At 34.5% G+C, this 22,602-nt stretch overlaps 1 protein-coding gene across 11 annotated transcripts in view; it reads right to left on the minus strand.

The window, feature by feature from the left end:
• Dscam2 (Down syndrome cell adhesion molecule 2) overlaps nt 1–22,602 on the minus strand; it is a 956,598-nt gene that overhangs the window by 469,822 nt on the left and 464,174 nt on the right. For 10 of the 11 annotated variants that reach the window (XR_010281598.1, XM_064064644.1, XM_064064647.1 and 7 more), the window contains one exon: nt 13,481–13,777. Coding sequence is in view for 10 of the 11 variants with exons in the window: in XM_064064644.1 (XP_063920714.1) it covers nt 13,481–13,777 (297 nt within the window). In the remaining variant the exon portion in view is untranslated. Of the gene's footprint in view, nt 1–5,638; nt 5,710–13,480; nt 13,778–22,602 lie in introns of those variants that run through there. The other variant, XM_064064650.1, reaches the window with a different exon arrangement.

Raw genomic sequence — 22,602 nt, forward strand, 5'->3', positions numbered from 1 at the left:
ACTGTGCCTTAATTCGCAAAAAGAATTGTCCAAGCTTTAACCGTGTGAGAACTGGAAGGCGATTAAGTTGACCAATAGAGAGGCTGCTTTTATATCCGAACGTTTCTATGTTCAAAGTTACCTATGACAAGAACAAAAAATCGGGTAATACTAAAGTTGAATGAATTTTTTCCGAATCCCCCTCCGTCAACAAAAAGAAACAGAAGTGTGGTTATAAATTTAATCATTTTGACAATTGTTTGTCATAAACTGTCACGAAGTTCATCACTGACCTGAAGAGACGCTTCTGCGCCAAAGATGACTGATTAATGTACACAGAGACGTTAAGGTTTACTTTAAGGCAAGTAGCATGGGACAGAAGTTATTTCTGCTGCCATTCTAGTTAAATTGTGTTTAACTGGGCTGTACATGTCATAAGAGAAGCTGTTTCATTTCATCGTAGGCAAATAATACATTTATTACTATTCTACATAGTGTAGATACCGAAGAGCAGGTATTAGAAGTGATTTTCTTAGAGCCCCGTGAATAATGTGTTGTTCTTTTTAACGAAAATTAGTACATTTTCAACATGCATCATATGCCTGATATTAAGTTTATCGTTATTTCTAAAAAAGAGTACCACATGTCCATTCAAAGAACGTTATTAAGTATACTAAAACATAAATATCGCTTTTGATTAATCGGTGCTTATGATTTTCAATAAACAGTATCAATTTTTACTGAACAGCTTTGTTGCTGATACCTAGTCTAAGCAACGAAAAAAGAGACGAGACTCCACTTCTCTGGTGTATTAAGATCATAGGTATCTGCTGTGGTGTCAATCATGTGGGGGAGATACTGAAAACTGAGACTTATTCAAGAATAATATTGATGTTGCACATGATGATTTAAAACAGTTTCTTTAAAATTGTGAGTACTTTCTAGAGATTGAAAAGATACGAATAAAAATTATAACAAAAATCGTTTAGTTGCAATTTTTTTTAAGAACAATACAAACTATAAACAAATCAGTACCAATACCACTAAGTTATTGATGTCTTATTCATACTAGTATAAAGAATATTTGGAAATGATGTTAATTTTTGGAGAATGTACACCCTATGCAGCCACTGCTGTGCGCGAATATACAGGTCTTTTCCCCAATCATCGGCTCCTTGACCAGCATGTGTTTCGTCGTTTGTTGCATCCAGCAAAAGAAGGTGGATCTTTTCAGCCTATTCGGAAAGCCGTGCTGGGGCTCCACGGATTATACGCATAGACGGTGAAGAACAAGTGGCACAAATGATTGGATGCTCAAGATCGATCATGCATCGTATCCTTACAGAGAAAAATCTGCATCCTTACTATTAACGAAAGTGCAGCATCTGCGACGAGCCGACTGCGCGACGAGTGCATGTTGCTAAATGGTTACTGCGACAAAATGAACTAAATCCTGATTTTTCACGGCACATTCTTTTCGCCGACGAATGTTGATTTTCCCGAAAAGGAATATTTAATGCGCACAATTGGCACTTCTGGGCAAACGAAAATCCACATTTCGCTAACGTGAGAGCATATCAAGAGCAATACTATTAATCTATGGGCTGGAATCGTTGTACTGTAACGTTATTAAACAATGTGCTCAAAATGACCACCATTAACTTCAATGCAAGTTCTAGCTCGTCGAATTATGTTGTGTTGTGTATTATTTAACATCTCAGGAGTAACTGTAGCGTAGGCTTCGTGCAGTCTCTCTTCCAGTTCTTCTAACATATCTAGGGGTTCTCTATATAGGTACGTAATTTTTAATTTGATTCCAAAAAAAAAAGTCCAAAGCAGAAAGGTCTGGAGATCTAGGAGGCCAGATGTTAGTACTGCCACCTATGACGATACTCTTTTCAATGTTCGTCGTACAAGTATCGAATTATGTGGAGGAGCGCCGTCGTGCTGAAACCACATATTCCGCCGTACATTCAAAGGAACGTTTTCCAACAATGGTTGGTCGCAGATGCTGCACTCTCGTGTAATGGTAAGGATGCAGTCTTCTCTCTTGAAGGATACGATGAGTGGTCGATCTTGAGCATCCACTCATTTGCGCTACGTAGAGGACACTTCTCCTAGGATCCGCTTCCATGTTTTCTAACACTTGCTCTTCAGCACCTACACGTACATTCCGTGGAGCCCCAGCACGGCCTTTCCGGCTAGGTTGAAAAGATCCATCTTCTCTTGCTCGATGTAACAGTCGGTGAAACACATGTTGGTCTGGGTGCCGACGATTATTCACGGGGCTCTAAGAAAATGACTTCTAATACCTGCTCTTCGGTAGCTACTCTATGTAGAATAGTAATAAATGTATTATTTGCCTACGATGAAATGAAACAGCCTCTCTTATGACATGTACAGCCCAGTTAAACACAATTTAACTAGAATGGCAGCAGAAATAACTTCTGTCCCATGCTACTTGCCTTAAAGTAAACCTTGATGTCTCTGTGTACATTAATCAGTCATCTTTGGCGCAGAAGCGTCTCTTCAGATCAGTGATAAACTTCGTGACAGTTTATGACAAACAATTGTCAAAATGATTAAATTTATAACCACACTTCTGTTTCCTTTTGTTGACGGAGGGGGATTCGGAAAAAATTCATTCAACTTTAGTATTACCCGATTTTTTGTTCTTGGCATAGGTAACTTTGAACATAGAAACGTTCGGATATAAAAGCAGCCTCTCTATTGGTCAACTTAATCGCCTTCCAGTTCTCACACGGTTAAAGCCTGGAAAATTCTTTTTGCGAATTACGGCACAGTTCGGGACAGGGAACATGTCATTCACGGGAATGGCGCGAATTCTGGGACACCCTGTATATAGTTTCAGAAAATATTTAATAGTTCATAATTTTTGTGTAAATTACGTTAATATTTTAATGTTATTGGAATAGAACGATAAATACACAATTTTTTTTTCAGGAAGCAGCTGCAAAATATCCGCTCGTGCAAATCAAATTGTCTCCTGATTTGTCAACAAATTGACATAAATTCGGAATATTACTAGTGACAATTCAACGCATATACATTTGAACAGTAAATTGGCTGAGTTTAACTGAACCTGACCAATCGCAGACAGCCTACAAATTCTTGATGCGACAATATTCCACTCGTAGATTCTGATAAGTGACAATACAACTGAGAATGAACGCATTACTTCAAAGGGATAGAAACACTGCAGAAAATTCGACAATTAAAAGTGAAAGTTATTCGATAAAAATTTCACGAGCGGTGGTACTACTAAATTCAGTCTTGCTTTTTAAAACATTTTAGAGCAAAACTAAATTTTAACTAGCTATTATTAGTCCAGTCATTTTAGGATAATAAAGGGATCAATCTCGGAATGAGAGATAATAAGCTGAATTTTTGTATATACCTTAATTTTGGCGTTTTAAAAGTTGTGTCAAAAGTCTCATAAAATCTCGTGTCTGCGTCGTAAGTTATTCAAGGTCAAAGATGAAGAAAAATAGTTTTTTGCGATTATCTCGGTTTCTATTGCTCCAGTGATATTAACATCTATTATCATAATTATAGAGCACAAAATTTGGGACAAATTTTATTTGACATATTTTTTCATGCGCTCAATCGTTTTTGAGATAGAGGGCAGTGAGCGCGCAGCGCTCATCCATACGTACTGTAATGCAATCAACCGTGAATATCTATTAACACTACCTTGAATTTTGAAAAATTTGTATTATTTATCAATTAATACATTGTATTTAAACATTTTACATATTTTCAACATATTCACTGAATAATACTTACCTACTTTGTGTAATTAAAAACGCATTTAATGAAATATTTGTTGTATATCTCAATTTATTTACATATATCTTTAAAATGTGTAAGGTTTTAAATACTTATTTTTCTATCATGATTATAACTGGAAGGTCTGGAAACAACGATTCAGGGCACCGAGGATGATGACGATGAAACAGAAATTCCCGAACGTCCAGAAGATGACGGTGAAGAAGAAGAAAATTAATACTTTTGTTCTTTAAATTATTAAAGATTTCTAGATTTTCACTGCAATTCAATTTCAATCGTAAGAAATGTACAGGTACTGAACAAAGATAAAATTAAAATACATTAACTCGTTTTACTTCCTTAAATTTTTACTTTGAAAAAATTAATATAACTTTTAGATATATAATAATATAACAAGTTTAATATATTATCTAATATATAAAAAGTTACACATTTGAAAGATAAAGTACTTAGTTATTTTTCTACTTAAAATCTACTTTCAATAAATTAAGATATACATACATGCAATAAGTGTTTCATTTAAAGAGTTTTTAATAAGTATCATTATCATTAAATGAATGTATTGAAAATATGTAAAATGTTATTAAATGCAATGTATTAACTGATAAATAATACAAATTATTCAAAATTAAAGGTAGTATTCACAGATATTCACGGTTGATTGCATTACAGTACGTATGGATGAGCGCTGTGCGCTCACTGCCCTCTATCTCAAAAACGATTGAGCGCATGAAAAAATGTTTCAAATAAAATTTGTCCCAAATTTTATGCTCTACAATTACGATAATAAATGTTAACATAATTGGAGCAATAGAAACCGAGATAATCGCAAAAAACTGTTTTTCTTCACCTTTGACCTTGAATAACTTACGACGCAGACACGAGATTTTATGAGACTTTTGAGACAACTTTTAGAACGCTAAAATGAAGGTATATACGAAAATTCAGCTTATTACCTCTCATTCCGAGGTTGATCGCTAATTTGACTGGACTTAATTTGTAAACAGACTATACACAAATGTCAGTGCGTAATGTCATACTGACATTAGTAATTTTTGTTGTATTGGCATTGTCTAATGTCTTGCTAAACACAACTCTTGGTTAGATACTCTTCTGAAATACTTGCCGTGATCATATCTACTCGTTACCGTTTGCTTTGAAAAATCGCACTCGTCCACTTTGTGAATTCGTGTGATTTTCGTGTCAAACGGCAACTCGTTATGAATACATGGCAAGCATTGCCGAAAAGAATTTGATCACTTGTTGTATCACATACTAAAGAAGTGTGGTGGCACAATAACACGTCGGTAAGCAGAGAATAGATAAGTCGTCTCGTGGTGTAGTGGTTAGCATACTTGCCCGGAAAGCAAAGAGACGTCGGTTCGAATCCCACCGAGGCACAACATTTTTGTCTGCTTACCTACATTGGTGACCACCGACAGGCAACACACGCACGCAACATCCTTGTGCCACCCCCCTGTGCCCGCTGTGTTCGGGATCCGCAGCACCGCCAGGGTTCGAACAACGAACGTAAGAGTGGTAGGGGCGACGCCAGCATCTATCTCCTTCGCACCCCAGCACGATCGCGGGCTGTGTCGCTGGGGGGGGGAGTACTGTGGCGGCACATGATACAATAAATACTAGGTATGATATTGCGCACGTACGGAGTGGGGGAGTGACGTCACTCAGTGAGTAAACACAGGCATTTCGCGCGTATTCTGCGACATTTTTCTGTCTTCCACGTATTTTTTAGATGGTTTTAGTGGCTATACGTTATATTTGCGTTTTTGGGTGTAATAGCGATAAACAATCAAGACATTTTCAAAAAGACATACAATTTTATTCGTTTCCAAGGGACAAGTATGGGTTATTTCTTGTTGTCGTTCGGACTCTTGCAACACGAACTTCTGAATTATCTTCCTAAAAAAGGAAAAAAAAACTAAAGTCTGGAGATCAGCCAAGTTAGTTAAAGAAATTTGTTCTAGGGATAAAATCACAGAAATTAAGCAGGTTATTTTATTTGAATATTGATATAAATCAAACAAATTCAATTACAAAAAATGTTTTCAAAGAACATCTTATAGGACTCTTTTTTAGCAAATATTTAATATTTTCATTTATTTTATAGCACTGAAACCAATAACGCAAGTGCTGCTTTGGATGATAAAACAGAATCTACAAGTAAATCTGTTGGGTATATTTAACATTATTTATTGTATTTAGTCAAGGAAAGTGCTTTTTTTTGAAGGATAACTTTTATGTTTGCACGTTTTTTTTTGCATGATGTATATTTCTTTCTCAAGGGAAACGATTATTTGAAGACGTAGTAGTATATCCAATATTTAATTATGTTTTTTTACGTAGTACAAATACAGATCAAGATATACAGAGAGAAGATCTAGAAACAAAAATTGCTTATCTTAAAAACAAAACGACGAACTTGTTTTCATATCTTGACGAAAATCAAGCTATGAAAACAATTTTCACCCCAAGAAAAATTGTTAATTAAGATGTAGATTACAGTTCAATAGTACAATGTATTTATTTTTAGTGGTTACTTTTTCTTGTCGTACTCAGTTTTTGAAAATTTAGAACAGAATTTCTAAAGTAGATTTCTGTTTAAGATAATTATGTTCACGTTAAATGTGCACAGTTACCATAACAACGAGTCTGTTCATGATAATCAATAATAAAAACCTAAAAAAGCGAAAAATGGATAATTCTGAAGATCTTGGCATTTTCAGATAACCTGTGCGCTACTAACCAGAAAAATAGCACTTTTTTATAATTATGTCCAAATTAAAGCCGCACTTTTCTATTGAGTACACGAAAATAGTATATTATATATCGAGGGTGGTAAGAAGCTAATTACGAACGAAGTTTATACACGAGCGAGCGTAGCGAGCGAGTGATGTAATATGAGTTCGTAATTAGCTTACCACCAGAGTTGTGTCATATACTTTTTCTACGATCTATAATAAAGAATCACTTTCAGAAGTACTGTGCCGGCACAATAACACGTCAGTAAGCAGAGAATAGATAAGTCGTCTCGTGGTGTAGTGGTTAGCATACTTGCTCGGAAAGCAAAGAGATGTGGGTTCGAATCCCACCGAGGCACAACATTTTTCTCTGTTTACCTACAGAAGATTACCTATATAAATAAAAATGGATCGCTAAATATGTTGCTAAGTGCATAACTCGAGAACGACTCAACCGATTCGGCTAATTTTTGTTTTCAAATATTTGCTGAAGTACGAGGATGGTTCTTACGGAGAGAAAAATTAAAAAAATTGCCTGAAGAAGTCTAAAAAAAAAAATTCTAAAAATTTTGTATGGGAATCGCCACTTCGAATTAATTTCAATAATTGGCGTTCCTGACGGACCTGTCGTCTAACTGACGTGTCATACAAAACTAATTCTTCCGTGCGATTGTGAAAAGTATAATGCATTTCAAATCGTTCTTTGTTTTTTCGTAAAAAAAACATCGTTTATTTTAAGAAAAGTCTTGGTTAAAGTGAATTTAGTTACACATTGCGAAAGTGTCTTATTAATTTTGATCTGCCATTCTATTTACCTATATTCATTTTGTTGGTTTCGACAAACCCTCAAACTTTACCGTTATTCGAGGATTTAATTTCAAGTTTTCAGTATTTTAAAATTCTTAAGACAAAATTTACAGATTTGATTGACTGTGAAAATAATTCTGTCGTTTTATGAAGTTCATTACAACGCCGAGAAGACGACAAGCTGACATTGGTCCACGAAGTCAATCAAATGTGCGACGAACTACCTCAGGTGCAAACCGCAATGATTTATTTCATGGGTAATTCGGAAATGGAAGTTGATCAGCGATGTGCTCATAATCAACATAATCAAACATTGAAGCGAGACATTGGGTGATACGAATAAAACTGAGTAGATACTCATATTCGAAGTACGAAGTACCTACTTCATTATTACTCTTATATACCTGAGCATCTACTGTATGTACTGAGTACCTGCTTGGAAACAGTGTATTTCCCCGGACACAAATTGAACATCTACGCGTTTTGTGAGCATTTAATCTAAAAATGAGCATCGGCTTGGCAAATAATTGAGTTGTCTGTAAAGCAGCTTAGAAAACGAATAGGATCGTTGTAAAGGCAGCCACACACACAGAGGGAAGAGTCAAGACTTGAATCTACGTGCCACGGGGTACAGTTAAAACTCCTAGTGTGTGGGGAAGAATGTGGCATGTGCAGTCAAGTCTGTTGTTAGCGTTCACAGTTATAACTGCGCGTTAAAAACTCAGTGTGTGTGCAGACAAGTCGCTGCACGCTTGAGTTTTAATTCATTAGCGTCCTATTTTTAAAAGACGTCTGACTGTAATAACTTACGACAAGCGTGCACACTTTTGATTGCACAGTCTTCCCTCTCTCTGTGAGTGCAATTAGAGAGTACGGGTTTAACTTACGACAAGCGTGCACACTTTTCACTGCACAGTCTTGCCTCTGTGTGTGGCCGCCTTAAGAGTGAATTTTAACTAAACATGGCGACTTTCATGAACGTGGAACGTCGTCAAAAGGTGCATTCAGTTTGAAAAACACATTAGGAGCGGGAATATCGAAAACTTTTCAGATAATTAACTTTTATTTATGCATAAATTGTGCAGTGCGTTTTTTCTAACACTAGCCATAGACATTCCCATCTCAAGGTGTCTACCCCATACTAACTTATATTTTGGTGACTCGATTTTTGCCTTGATGGTTGAACACTGTCACTGTTTTCCTTTTTTGTTGTATCTAGATGATACTTGAGCATCAACTGTTACCTACTGAAGTATTAGCATCATTTAGAAAAACTAGAAATCCTTTGATATGATATTAGAGTAGATACTTCGTATTTCGAGTATGAGCATCTACTGAGTTTTATTTATATCAACCATTGTCAAAAAATTGATCGAACGTTGTTTCGACAGAACTTTCTTCGCACCAAAAGTACAATGAAACATATTCAGCATTTTCGAGTTGAATCTTTTCTTCACATAATTTTGTGATGACCTAATCAACATTTACGATCGACACGTATACCACCTGGGATTGGTGCAGTGTAATACTAAAAATAACTGTACTGTATTCTCAAAATTATCTGCAAAAATCGAGTCAGCCATTCCATCAATTTTTTGGGGGGAATAAATAAATATTCTTAACAATTTACCATGCTTACAATAACTTTAAAATGTCTGCAAGATCTCAAAGTATTCATTTCTACAACTCTTGAGTTATTCACTAAAATAAATTGACTGATCCAAATATTTTTTTGAGTCACTGTAAAAGCAAATCCAAAAAAAATTGGTCTAAAGAGTTTAGACAGTACTTCCCTCGCTGTTGGAAACTTGACGACTGCATGCCTATTGTGTTTTTTTTCTCATTACATTTTTGTAGTGGGAATTTAAAAAAAAATTGCGATGACGTCATCAACATTTTTGCAAGGACACGTATATCAGTTGGGATAGATGTAGTGTAATACTAAGAATAAAATTATTATATTCCCAAATTTTCGGGAAAATGAATTGGGTCGTTTTGAATATTGATTTGTAATAATCAATAAAATAACGAAACAATTTACTCACGTATACGTATCAGAGGCAACTGAAAATCGTGTATGTATAAACATTCTTAATTTAAGATGACAGGCGTAACAGCATACGTGAGAGTCAAACAGAGAAACTGTAAACAAAACGACCATCGGTTTTATTGCTTCGACTTCCGCTTATTATATAAAACCTTGGATTTTATTTTAATTTTTGACGGTGGAATTCACAATTGGTTGATTTAAAACATGTCTATACCACATTCGCGGAACCTAGTCAGCTATGTTTCAACCGAGTTTTAACTTTAAAAAATTTTGTGTCTACCAAATTGGGTTGGTCCAATGTAATACTAATAATAAGTGTTGCCTTTAATTTGATCAATAAAATAAATTGACTTCATTAATTTTTTTGAGCCACCCTTTAAGAAAATCTAAAAAATATGAATGGAATGATAAATCACAAGTACAAACTCATCATATTTTCTGCATTTTAGATAGGATTTATTTAGCAAAATTTAAGGATGACGTCACCAATTTTTTTAGGAGGGATGAACAAATACATTTTGAACAGAAGTTTACCATGCTTATAATAACTTTAAAATATCTCCAAGATTTCAAAGCATTCGGTTTTGTAATTCCTGATTAAATCGATCAAATAAATTCACGCATTCATTAATTTTTTTGAGTCAGCCTGTATATGCAAATCCAAAAATATGAATGGAATGATAAACCACAAGTACAGACTCATCATATTTTGTACATTTTAGATAGGATTTATTCAGCAAACTTTTGGGGTGACGTCATCAATTTTTTAGGGGGGATGGGCAAATACATTTTGATAAAAAATTTACCATGCTTATAATAACTTTAAAACATCTCCAAGATTTCAAAGCATTCGGTTCTGTAAATCCTGATTAAATCAATAAAATCAATTGACGCATTCATTAATTTTTTTCAGTCACCCTGTATATGCAAATCGAAAAAATTTGAATGGAATGATAAATCACAAGAAGAGACTCACCATATTTTGTACATTTTAGATAGGATTTATTCGGCAAAATTTTGTGGTGACGTCATAAATTTTTTAGGAGGGACGACCAAATACATTTTGATAAAAAATTTACCATGCTTATGATAACTTTAAAACATCTTCAAGATTTCGAAGCATTCGGTTTTGTAGTTAATGAGTAAATCAGTAAAATAAATTTTGCGCATTCATTAATTTTTTTGAGTCACCCTGTATATGCAAATCCAAAAAATATGAATGGAGTGATATATCACAACCACAGACGCATCATATTTTGTACATTTTAGATAGGATTTATTCGGCAAACTTTTGAGCTGACGTCATCAAGTTTTTGGAGGGGATAACCAAATATATTTTGACTAAAGATTTATGATGCTCTTTAGAGCCTTAAAACACCTGCAACATTTCAAAACATTGGGGTTAGCAGATTCAAAATTAAATTGCAAAATGTTGTTTTAAAATTTTGATTTTTTTTCCAAAAATCTGGACGTTTCGGGTAAAAACTGAATTCGGAGTCGTAAACTACATATGTAGGACTATGTTATTTTATACAATTTAAGACCTATTTACTATGTACAGTGACGTCATCGCATTAGTGGTGGGGATGATTAGACAAATTTTGGTTAGCGTTTAACCATCCACATGATATTCTTAATATAAGTACAAAATTTCACAACAATCGGTCCAGTACTTTCGGAGATTATCTGTCTAATAAAAATCCGGGACGGCAGACGGACAGACGGACGGAAATGGGAGACCTATTTCTTCGTCTTCTAGGGGTCATGAAAAACCAAAAAAATTAAAAGTAGAGAGTCGGCCGACGGACTCGATTACAATACTTCCTTCGCTTACGCTCGGGAAGTAAAAAATGAATGCAATGATAAATTACGAAAATATACTGATGATATTTTGCACATTTTAGATAGGATTTATTGGGCAAAATCTTAAGATGACGTCATCAAGTTTTTAGACTTGATAAACAGGTATATTTTGATTAAAAACGTACCATGTCAAACAGTAACTTCCAAACGTCTGCAATATTTCAAAATTCAGTCTTGCAATTCTTGATTCAATCAATAAAATAAATTGACTCAGTGATTAATTTTTTTGAGACGCCCCCTATAAGCGAAACTAAAGAATATGAATGGAATGATAAATCACAATTATAGTCTAATCCTATTTTGGACATTTTAGATAGGATTCATTTGGCAAAATTTTGGGCAGACGTCATCAATTTTTTGGAGGGGATAAGTAAATATATTTTGAATAAAAATGTATTATGCTTATCATATGTTTAAAACATTTGCAAGATTTCAAAGCATTCGGTTTTGCAGATTCAAAATTAAATTTTAGGTGAAAAGAAGTTCACGGGGTCAGCTAGTAGTTTAAAAAACTAGAAATACGCTTTTGGAGCAATATATACTAAAAAATATTCTTTAAAAATGATGAGCTTCAATGTAAAAAAAGCGAGGCATGGTTTCGACAACCGATATCAAGGACCTTACGTTTTTACTTCCCAAGCGTAAGTCGGCCGACTCTCTACTTTTACGTTTCCTCGATCTTTCATGACCCCTAGAAAACGAAGAAATAGGTCTCCCAGTTCCGTCTGTCTGTCCGTCTGTCCGTCTGCCTGCCGTCCCGGATTTTTATTAGACAGATAATCTCCGAAAGTACTGGAGCGATTGTTGTGAAATTTTGTACTTATATTAGGAATATCATGTAGATAGTAAAACGCTAACCAAAATTTGTCTAATCATTCCCACCACTAATGCGATGACGTCACTTCAAAATTGTACATAGTAAATGGGTTTTAAATTGTACAAAATAACATAGTCCTACGCATGTAGTTTACGAGTCCGAATTGAGTTTTTACCCGAAACGTCCACATTTTGCAATTCAATTTTGAATCTGTTAACCCGAATTTTTTGAAATGTTGCAGATGTTTTAAGACTATAAAGAGCATCATAAATCTTTAGTCAAAATATATTTGGTTATCCCCTCCAAAAACTTGATGACGTCAACTCAAAAGTTTGCCGAATAAATCCTATCTAAAATGTACAAAATATGATGAGTTTGTACTTGTGATATATCACCCCATTCATATTTTTTGGATTTGCATATACAGGGTGGCTCAAAAAAATTAATGAATGCGTAAATTTATTTTACTGATTTACGGGCCAATTTCGAGTTGGTTTGCAATTAATTGCAAGCTGCGTTGCTATGGTAGCCTCGCAAAAATATAATGGTTTGTATTAAGAGTTCTACGAGATCACGATAGCAACGGCGCTATCAATTAATTGCAAACCAACTTGAAATTGGCCCGTTACTCAGGAACTACAAAACCGAATGCTTTGAAACCGTGAAGATGTTTTAAAATTATTATAACCATGGTAAATTTTTGATCAAAATGTATTTGGTCGACCCCCCTAAAAAATTTATAACGTCACCACAAAATTTTGCCTCTCTTCTTGTGATTTATCATTCCATTCATATTTTTTGGATTTGCATATACAGGGTGACCCAAAAAAAATAATGAATGCGTAAATGTATTTTATTCATTTAATCAGGAACTACAGAACTGAATGTTTTGAAATCTTGCAGGTGTTTTAAGGTTGTAAAGAGCATAATAAATTTTTAGTCAAAATATATTTGGTTATCTTCTCCAAAAAACTGATGACGTCAGCTCAAAAGTTTGCCGAATAAATCCTATCTAGAATATACAAAATATGATGAGTCTGTACTTGTAATTTATAATTCCATTTATATTTTTTGAATTTCCATATACCGGGTGACTCAAAAAAAACCGAATGCTTTGAAATCTACTGCGAAAAGAAAACATAATAGGCATGCAGTCGTCACGTTTCCGATAGCGAAGGATTTTTTACATTAAAGTTAATTTTTTAAGATATTTTTTTATTTTTAGTCCACATTGCTACAAAATCATCTTTTTATTTTTTTTAATATAATTTTTTAATTACCCCATTGAAAAACTATTATTTAAAAGGGCGTTCAACTTAGTTGAATCCGATAATTTATCAAACAATTCTAATAGGAACAATACTTATTAAAAAAATAATATTGTTACATGCTTACCTTGAGATGTTGCCACTTGTGATACAACTTTTGAGCTTTGTCCTTCTCCTATTCTAGTTGACGCTGTTACCCAAAACTGGTACTCGATATGTGACTGAACTCCTTTAACTTCGTAACTTGTATGCTGACTTGATATAGTTTGTTTTATATGATCCACTTCTTCCCTTCCATCCATACTTCGTTTATATAGATTATATTTAGTAATAATACCATTTGGCTCTAAGGGTGGCAACCAAGATATCTTCAAAGATTGCGAAGAACTTACAACAACCTTAATATCTTCTGGATGGCCCGGTACTAAAAAATATTGTCATGTATTAGTTTTAGCAAAAAAGTTTTTGATATAGAGTATAGTATGGAACTAATTCACGTATAGGATAATATGACAAATGATCAATTTAAGTCCGTATGCTTGGCCTTTTGCTTCAGGATCTGAGTGTCGGTTGGAAATATTTTGAACAGGTTTGAAAATTTAAATCCATCTTGAGAGAACGACGTTTACTAAAACGATAAAAATGTGTCTCTTATCCTCTCCAGGATGCTTACTCTCGAATCGTAGGAATCACAAAATTGGGAGAAAAGGGAGGTAATGAGAGGTAATTTCTCACGAAATTAGCTAGACCGAATTTTCGAAACTGCGAGCTTGTTCCCATCTCCTGAAAATCTTCTCTTGGTATTTTTCAGGAGAAGGATCGAAATTTTGAAGAAGGCGTTTGTAAAAATTGTCAATACGTATCGTGTTCATATCTTGTTCTAAGTGTACTTAGTGTTACAGTGGTTTTTAAAAGTATTTCTTAATTTGAATTATTGCAAAGTGGTTTAAATAAATTGGAAGCACTTATAAAAGGTTGAAAAATTGAAAAAATTTATTCTGTGAACAAAACAGAGAAGCAGTTTTAGAATAATGGATCTGTTGGACCCATTGGATCTGGCATTGTTTAATCAAATCATGTACGATCTTGATGATGCTGAAGAGCAGGTGGGCGTCCACTTCGGGAACTGCAAATACAACATCAAATTGATCCATTTGAATAACTAGACGAAAATAAATTTAGAAAACATTTGCGCGTAAGTAAGGCCTTGGCGCGAAATATTATAGAAACCATTCGACCGTTTATGCAAGAAGCATCTCGAAGTTCCGCTATTAACATTCATCATAAGGTAAAGGTCTTAATAAATGGAAGGATTTGTAAATGACGTATTAGCGGATTTTAGGTATTTACAGCACTTCGGTTTTTTGGTTTTGGTAGTTATCAGGACATTACTGGCACAAATAAATGTGTCTTTGAGCCAGCCAAATACCAGCCGGGCCATCAAAGAAGTTGCTAATGCTTTATGTGAACCTTAAATATTAAACAATTGGGTTCGTTTTCCTGCAAATCTAAAGGAACTACAACCGTCTTCGGTCGGTACTTATTACAGATGTATATGCATAATGACAAAAAGACATTGGATTAACACTTTTTTTTTTGAAAAGCATCATCTACCCTGCATTGTGGGGTGTATTGCTTGTACACATGTAGCGATTGTACGTATTAATACATTTACACAGCAATGCTTGAACTTTTAGAAATTAAATTTGACAATGACATTTCTAATAAGGTGTTGTTTGTTACCATGGTAATAAAAATTTATTTTGTGCAGTGAAAAGTACTCAGGCTAACAATTTATCAAATTACCCTGGTATATTGGAATTGTTCTTGCCCAAATAGAAAACGACATTTTTTTTAATTTAAAGCCATTAACCATGCCGACGTCCAGTTATATGAAGGAGACAAATCGCTTTAAATAATGTTAGAGGATTGTTTAATAAAACAATGTACCGTCATCTGCGTAAAAAGCATGAGATGATTTTAATAAAGACATAAGCTTAGATATATACACAAGAAACTGTATAGGTCCTAACACCAATCCTGATAGCACTTCTCGGTTGGAAGAATAAGAACAAACAAGTCTCACTCTAAAACTACGTCCACGCAGGAAAACTTTGATCCATTGTAATAAAAGACCTCAAATTCCGACGTTATCTGGCTTTCTCAACAGTAGTAAACTAGGTAGTCGTGAAGATCATCGCTAATTACACTTTCACTTTCACCATGCTAATTACCCGCGGGGTATTCATTAATTACTCATTATCATTATCAAAAATTCCATTAATTATCGATTTTATTATTAATTAGATCATAATTAATTTTTTTCTGCGAGAGGAAGAAAGATTGATTATAGACCTGTCAAAAAGAAACCTACCAAATGAATACGAAATTCATCTTTATGTAGGTATATATTGCATAGTAATTTTGTTCAGAATTTTTGTGCCGTAACAATGGATTTTCAATATTGATCATGAGTAATAACGGTTGCCCTAAGGATAATTAACATGGTGAAAATGAAAGTGTATTTAGACAATGACCTTCATGACTGCCAATATACTTAAGAAACATAATTTTGGTTTATAGGTATACAGGGTGCCGCATCCAAGTCTGGATATAGGGAATTAACATGGGAATTGGTTTTTATTTTATAATATCTCCCCAGATCACTTTAAAGCTATTATTGAGCGATGCCTTTGTGGAGGTCGAAGAGGGCTATCGGCCAGTATTTTTTTCAAATCGTTGCATCGCGCTCATTCACTGTAAAAAGATTTTAAAAATCGTATTTTGAAATTCGCGCCCGATCCGATTTGTCGCGAAGTGCTCCGTCCCACTATCGAAGTTCGGCGATCGCGTGTTTGAATTAATCATGCAAAATCCAAACGTCAAAGTGAAATTAGAAATTATTCTCAGAAATCAACGAACTCAAGCTGAATTATTTTATCCAGTGTGATGATTATTGTTAGTCAATTTAAACGGAATAAATGCACATACTGAACAAAATATTTTATTAGGTTATGCTATGTTCTATTGCGATTAGATGAAAAAGCGAGGGCCTGCTTGTTCTTCAACGGTTAATTTAATTAGTAGGTAATTTGGGTAAATTTCACACTTTTTTTTCGAATCACTAAAGATTGGAAGTCAATTCTTTTACATTCGTTAAGCAGGGATGGAATTTTGCCACCTGGAAGCATGTTCGTTACAAGAAATTTTTGAGAGAGAAATGTAGAACATTGATTCATCAACATTTTAAAGTATTTTTCTCTATTACGAATGTGTTTTGGGATTCAGAAACTTTTGTATTACTGTTTTATTTGTTTATTTTGTTAACAATAACAAAAATAAAAATAATATTTCACAAAACAAAGTTACATTTATTTTCAAAGGTGATAAAAAGTAAATAAAATCAGGTGGGCACAACGTTTTCTAGGGATCTTAGAGAGATGGGATAGAAGTTTCAAAAAGCATCATGACAAAAAATTGAAGCCTGAGGACTACTTCTCACGTATGGAGTTTTACGAAGAAACGCTTGAGAGAATCTAGGCTGATGGAGAATTTTTCAGGAACATTTGTTTTACTGACGAATGTTCATTAGGTCTTAAGGGAAGTTATAATCGTCAGAACGATCAAATTTAAGCATTACACAACTCTCACGTGGTCCATGAGTATCGTTATCAATGGCGTACAACTGTCAGTGTATGACTGGGGCTTCTAGGACATCATGTCATTGCACTTTTTTTCATCGAATCCGGAATGAATGCTCAGAAGTAGGACAATATGCTAGCTCAGCAAATACTTCCTAAGACTCGAAGGGTGCGGCATCTGCAGCAGGGAGCTTACTCTTGACCGAGTGAGTTTTCTCATTTGTGACTTTTTTCACTAAAATGACGTGATTTTAGTGACATTTTTTAAAAGTCTACTCTTGACACAATGATTCAACTCAGCGATGAGAAAATCCACATGGAAACGCGTGACTTTAAACAGTTGATACTTTTTCGATGAGATTTCTCATTTTGGGAGAGATTTGTATGTTTTTGTGTGTTTTTTACATTCTGAAATATTTTAACGTGTGCTGTTACTATTTTGGTGCGTTTTTTTTTTTTGGTGATTAAATATTTTTTAAAAATTGGATGATTTTGTAATGAAAAATATTTTAAACGAAGATGTTGAGGATTTGGAACCTGCTTCGCGATGTACGGGCAATCCCTTAACTGAATTGCCCGAAAAACAATTTATCAAATTATTTAGGGTTAATAAGAGACTGTTAAATTATAGTATTGTTAGTTTGGTGGAACCATATATGCGACCAAAACTAAGATCGACAGATCTAGCTCAGTGGCGGAACTGAGGGGGGGCAGGGTGGTCCATGGCCCAACCAAAAACTTTGCGGCCCACCCTGGTGCCCACCTCAATTTTTCTAGAAATACCGGTGTAAATTTTTAACTTGTTTTGTAATAAAATCTCAACATTTTTTTAGTCCCCGCAAATGAAGCCGGTGCCCACAGATGATGTTGCAGCTTTGCATCCTAGCAATACTTTATTTTTAAATTTTGACGCCTTAACTCCTTTAGTCACTTTTTATCAAAGTAATTTGGATTTGTTGAAATCAGAACTTATGAACGTCCAACAACGTTGACAAGGTATGAAAATGAAAAAAATTTGAAAATCACGACATTAATGGACCTTTTTGACATGTTAAAAATTTATAAAATTACATTTATTGAAACTTACAAACTAGGGGTTATTAGTGCTAAAATTCCAGTATCCAGTGCTGCATGTGAACGTACTTTTGCCACTTTAAAACGTTTAAAAACATGTGTGCGTAATTCTATGACCAATGAAAGACTAATTCATCTTGCTGTGACCAACGTCGAATCTGCCGTGGCAAAATCTTTAAACATGGAAGATATTGTTAAAGAATTCGATGCTACTCACAACAATCGTCGAATATTACTTCATTAGGGGTAAGTCACTTCTATGCGGTTATACATATAACACTGCAATGCGTGCCCAATTAAGATTTTGAGGGCCCAACCGTTGGCCCACCCTAGAATTTCATGCTAGTTCCGCCACTGATCTAGCTGTAAATACACAGGTACCTAAGTATGTCTGTCACAAAACTGCCTTCATTTAAGTATATTAGGTACTCTAAAAAAAGTAAACATTTAAGAAGAATGCAGGTTCTACTAAAATTTTTAGGTTCTTGCAGCTTTGCGTTTTTATGCTGGTATCACACAGATGTTGGATACAATCCTTATATCGATATTTTCCAACAAAGTGTAAGCCGAAGTGTCCGAGAAGTTACAGAAGCATTGAATAGACCAGAGATTTTAAATGCAATGGTTAAGTTTCCCAGAAACTTCCAAGAGCTTCAATTATACCTAGAAGATTTTCTTATAGATTTTGTAACGATTTCGGATTTGCTGGAGTAATAGGATGCATAGACTGTACCCATATAGCCAGTGTACCTCCCCCCATCGTTATGTATCGTTTTAACGTACAACATAAGAGAGTAAGAAGTTTGGTAGAACGATACAATGCTTTATTGAAAGGATGATTCAGATGTTGTTTAAAAGATCGTGTGTTACATTATATGCCAGAAGTAGCCGGAAAAATTATAAACGCTTGTGTGGTTTTTCACAATTTGTGCATTCAAAATAACATTCCTCCGCCTGAAGATTTGGGAGAAATTAATATTCGTGATAGTACCGAAATCGTCTAGATAACAATTCAGAAACTTATTTTAAGGATTATTTGATGACGATGTGCATGGGCCTCAAGAAGAACAAGCCGAAGCACGCGCACCAGTTGTCCACAACTCTTCTGTCTTTTTTGTTGTAAAAGTTGGAGAAAACTTCCCAGGCGTCAAATTTGGATTATTTTTCACAAATTTGACCAAGATGTCTTTCTGTATTTCCGTTATTTTCATTGTATTCAATAATTAAAAGTTTTGCGCTCGAACGTCAAAAAAATTTGTCACTTGTCAATTATTCGCTTCTCGTTTGTTCGATACATTTTAATTCCCACGGCGTTGCCACATATTTTGGTGAAATAACTGATTGGGTGAGATTTATCATCTCACAGGTTGTCAAGAGTAGACACTTATTCAAATTAATGAAATTAAACACATGACTTTTGTCACCAGTGAGAAAACTCAGCGAATTCAAGAGTAGGGTCCCAGGTCTTTTACATCCAGGACCAAATCTCCAGCCATAGAGCTCTCATAAATGTTGTCTATTTGAACCAGTATTTTCCCCCAATGTTGGAATGAAAAATTCGCACACATTGGTCTGTGCATTCGCCGGATCTAAATTTTTTCTTTGGAGATTTCTTCACGACCATCTGTATTCAAACAATACCAGCTATACAAACAGAGAACGCTGAAACAAGCAGTCCAGCAATATTGTCTGCAGATTGCAACTCAAATGCTGATCGACACGCGTAGGAGTTTTGAAGATCGGCTTACTTACTGTACAGCTGCTGAGAGCAGTCTTTTTAAGCAATTCTTGAAAATAGTGCAATACTTCTCCAGATTCGTACAATATTTCATTACTTCATTCATCAACAATTGTTAAGTTTTGTTCTTTGTAGTTATCTAAATGCTTTATTAAAAGGTTCTCTTCAAAAGCGCCAGCTGTTTTGATGGTAAATCTTATCATCACACAATAAGAAAAGCGGGCCCTCGCATTTTCATCTAATCGCAGTAGAACATGGCATTTTAATGAGATTTTAGTAATAAAGACTCGACCAGCACCAGCAGCATAACCTAATAAAATATTTTGTGCAGTTTGTGCATCTATTCCGTTTAAATGGACCTACAATAATCGTCATATTGGATAAAATAATTCAATTTGAGTCGTTCAGTGATTAACTGAGTGAGGCAGCGCGAGTACATTCCTAGCTTGAGGGCTCCCGGTACATGTCAAAATGCTGCCGATGGGGTTTTGAGGAAGACCAGCTGCTCGAAGTCTTCATCTCGGGCTTTTTGGATACGGTCTGAGTGTAGTTCCGAGATGGCTCGTTTAGCGGGGTCGCGCACTATGACGAATGAATGGAACAATTTGTGCATTTATTCCGTTTAATTTGTCCTACAATAATCATCACACTGGATAAAATAATCCAGTTTGAGTTGTTTGTTGATTTCTGACAAAAATTTCTAATTTCATTTTGACATTTGGATTTTGTATGGCTATTTCAAAGACGCGATCGCCGAACTTCGACAGTGCGACGGAACATTTCGCGACAAATCGGATTAGGCGCGAATTTCAAAATACGATTTTTAAAACCTTTTTACAGTGAATGACCGCGATGCAACGATTTGAAAAAAATACTAGCCGATAGCCCTCTTCGACCTCCACAAAGGCATCACTCAATAATAGCTTTAAAGTGATCTGGGGAGATATCATAAAATAAAAACCAATTCCCATGTTAATTCCCTATATCCAGACTTGGATGCGGCACCCTGTATAACTGTTACAACCAAAAGATAAATTTTATTAGGATTTACGTATGGATTATTCTAAATTGTGAATGCTTATTTAAAGTATTGTATGTTGTAATATCATCAAATATGAACATTTCAAACAACAAAAAAAACTGTCTAATGAATACGAAATTAATTATTATTCTTATTTACTCTTATGTTTCATTGTAAATTTTTCGCGAATGTCCTAAACATATATATTTAAACAAAAAATTATTTACAATATATTTTTGGTGTAGTCACCCAAAGCAAAATGTATTACTACAGCAGTCCCCTGAAGTACACTGTGGTACACTGAAGGAACGAACAAAAATATTGGGAATGAACTTATTTCCAAAAGTAATTAGGGCGCGAATTTACCTGGAAGGATGTCTCCAAACTACCATAAAACCCAAACCTTTCCTAGTTATTTGAAGCTCAGGACAATATTTGCAATATGATTCATGAAATTTCGTCTTTCTAGATAAATGTCGATAGAATGACAATAATTTTTTTTTCAAATTACATAGCACAAAAATTGATAAAAATGCAAAATATGCACCCGTTACGTGAAATATGCAGCAGAAGGCAAATATATGCAAATATGTATTTTTTTTATAGCTGTATTCATTTTTAATTAGCATGATTCGTTCACATATTAAATATCAAGACTTATATGAAAAAAATAACGGATATGCAAATTTCATAAAATCCGCTCTCTAGTCGTCATTAACATTTTTAGGTGCAGTTTTTATTGTTCTATGGAAGGAGGAGTTGTATGCTTCGACTAGATTTTGTAAAATATCAATGTATCGATACGTATTTTTTTATGTTTGAAAGAGTTTTGTTTTTAAAGTTTTATTAAATTATTACCACGATCCGCTTGTAAGTTAGAGGGGATGCAGTTTTCTAATAAAAAGATTTCTTGAAATGCTTGAGCAACGTCGGCTCCTGACTTTGTCTTTAAGGGTTTAACCCATGCATATTTACTAAACACGTCGATAACACTCAATAGATATTTAACTCCATCGTTGTATTTTTTAAAATTTTGCAAATCAATTAAATCTGCTTGAAAAAGATCGTTTATATTTGTGACGTGATATTTGTTCCGGGGAAATTTTCGTATTACTGGGTTATGTGGTGTATACGTCTTCTGAGACTGCAGCCAATTGTCGATCTCCTTCTGAAAAAATGTATCTTTTGCTGCAGCGTGTAACTCCTTTTTACTAGAATACGATGTCTGCTTTGAAGGATCGTAGTAAAATTCTTGCAAATAATTCATTTTTAAAATTTTAGTTTTGACCAGGCAATTCTCTTTTCAAAACTTAGCGATGTTTCATTGAGCAATGAAGAAGGTGTATTAACATCTAGAGATGAAACTGAGGAATTTAAACCAGAATTATTGCTAAATATTTTTTTCCTCTGGCTCCGTGAATGTTTGCTAATCATTTTCTTAGATGACGGGTTTTTATCAGGTGATAATGACGAAGGGGAACTATGATTTGCGCTCGCAATAAAAGTTCTACGGTTCCAATTACCAATTATTTCAAAAGGCATATTTACGCTTATCACAGCCCGAGCGAATGACTGCCATCCGATCGGATCTGGTGCGATTTTTCTATGTCTCAGTATATCGTTAGTTAAATCTATTATGTTACTATTAGGAACCAGTTTATTATCAACGCAAACAACACCTTTCTCATTCCACCTTATGCCTCCATCTTTTTTCAGTGTATTCAGGAATATTCGAGCTTTATTATAAAAAATTTTTGGCACACTATTTAGAATGT

This window comes from Zophobas morio, unplaced genomic scaffold, assembly GCF_036711695.1.
Source record: "Zophobas morio isolate AGI-343-1 ecotype UQ-CSIRO unplaced genomic scaffold, CSIRO_AGI_Zmor_V1 ptg000024l, whole genome shotgun sequence".
Lineage (NCBI taxonomy): Eukaryota > Metazoa > Arthropoda > Insecta > Coleoptera > Tenebrionidae > Zophobas > Zophobas morio.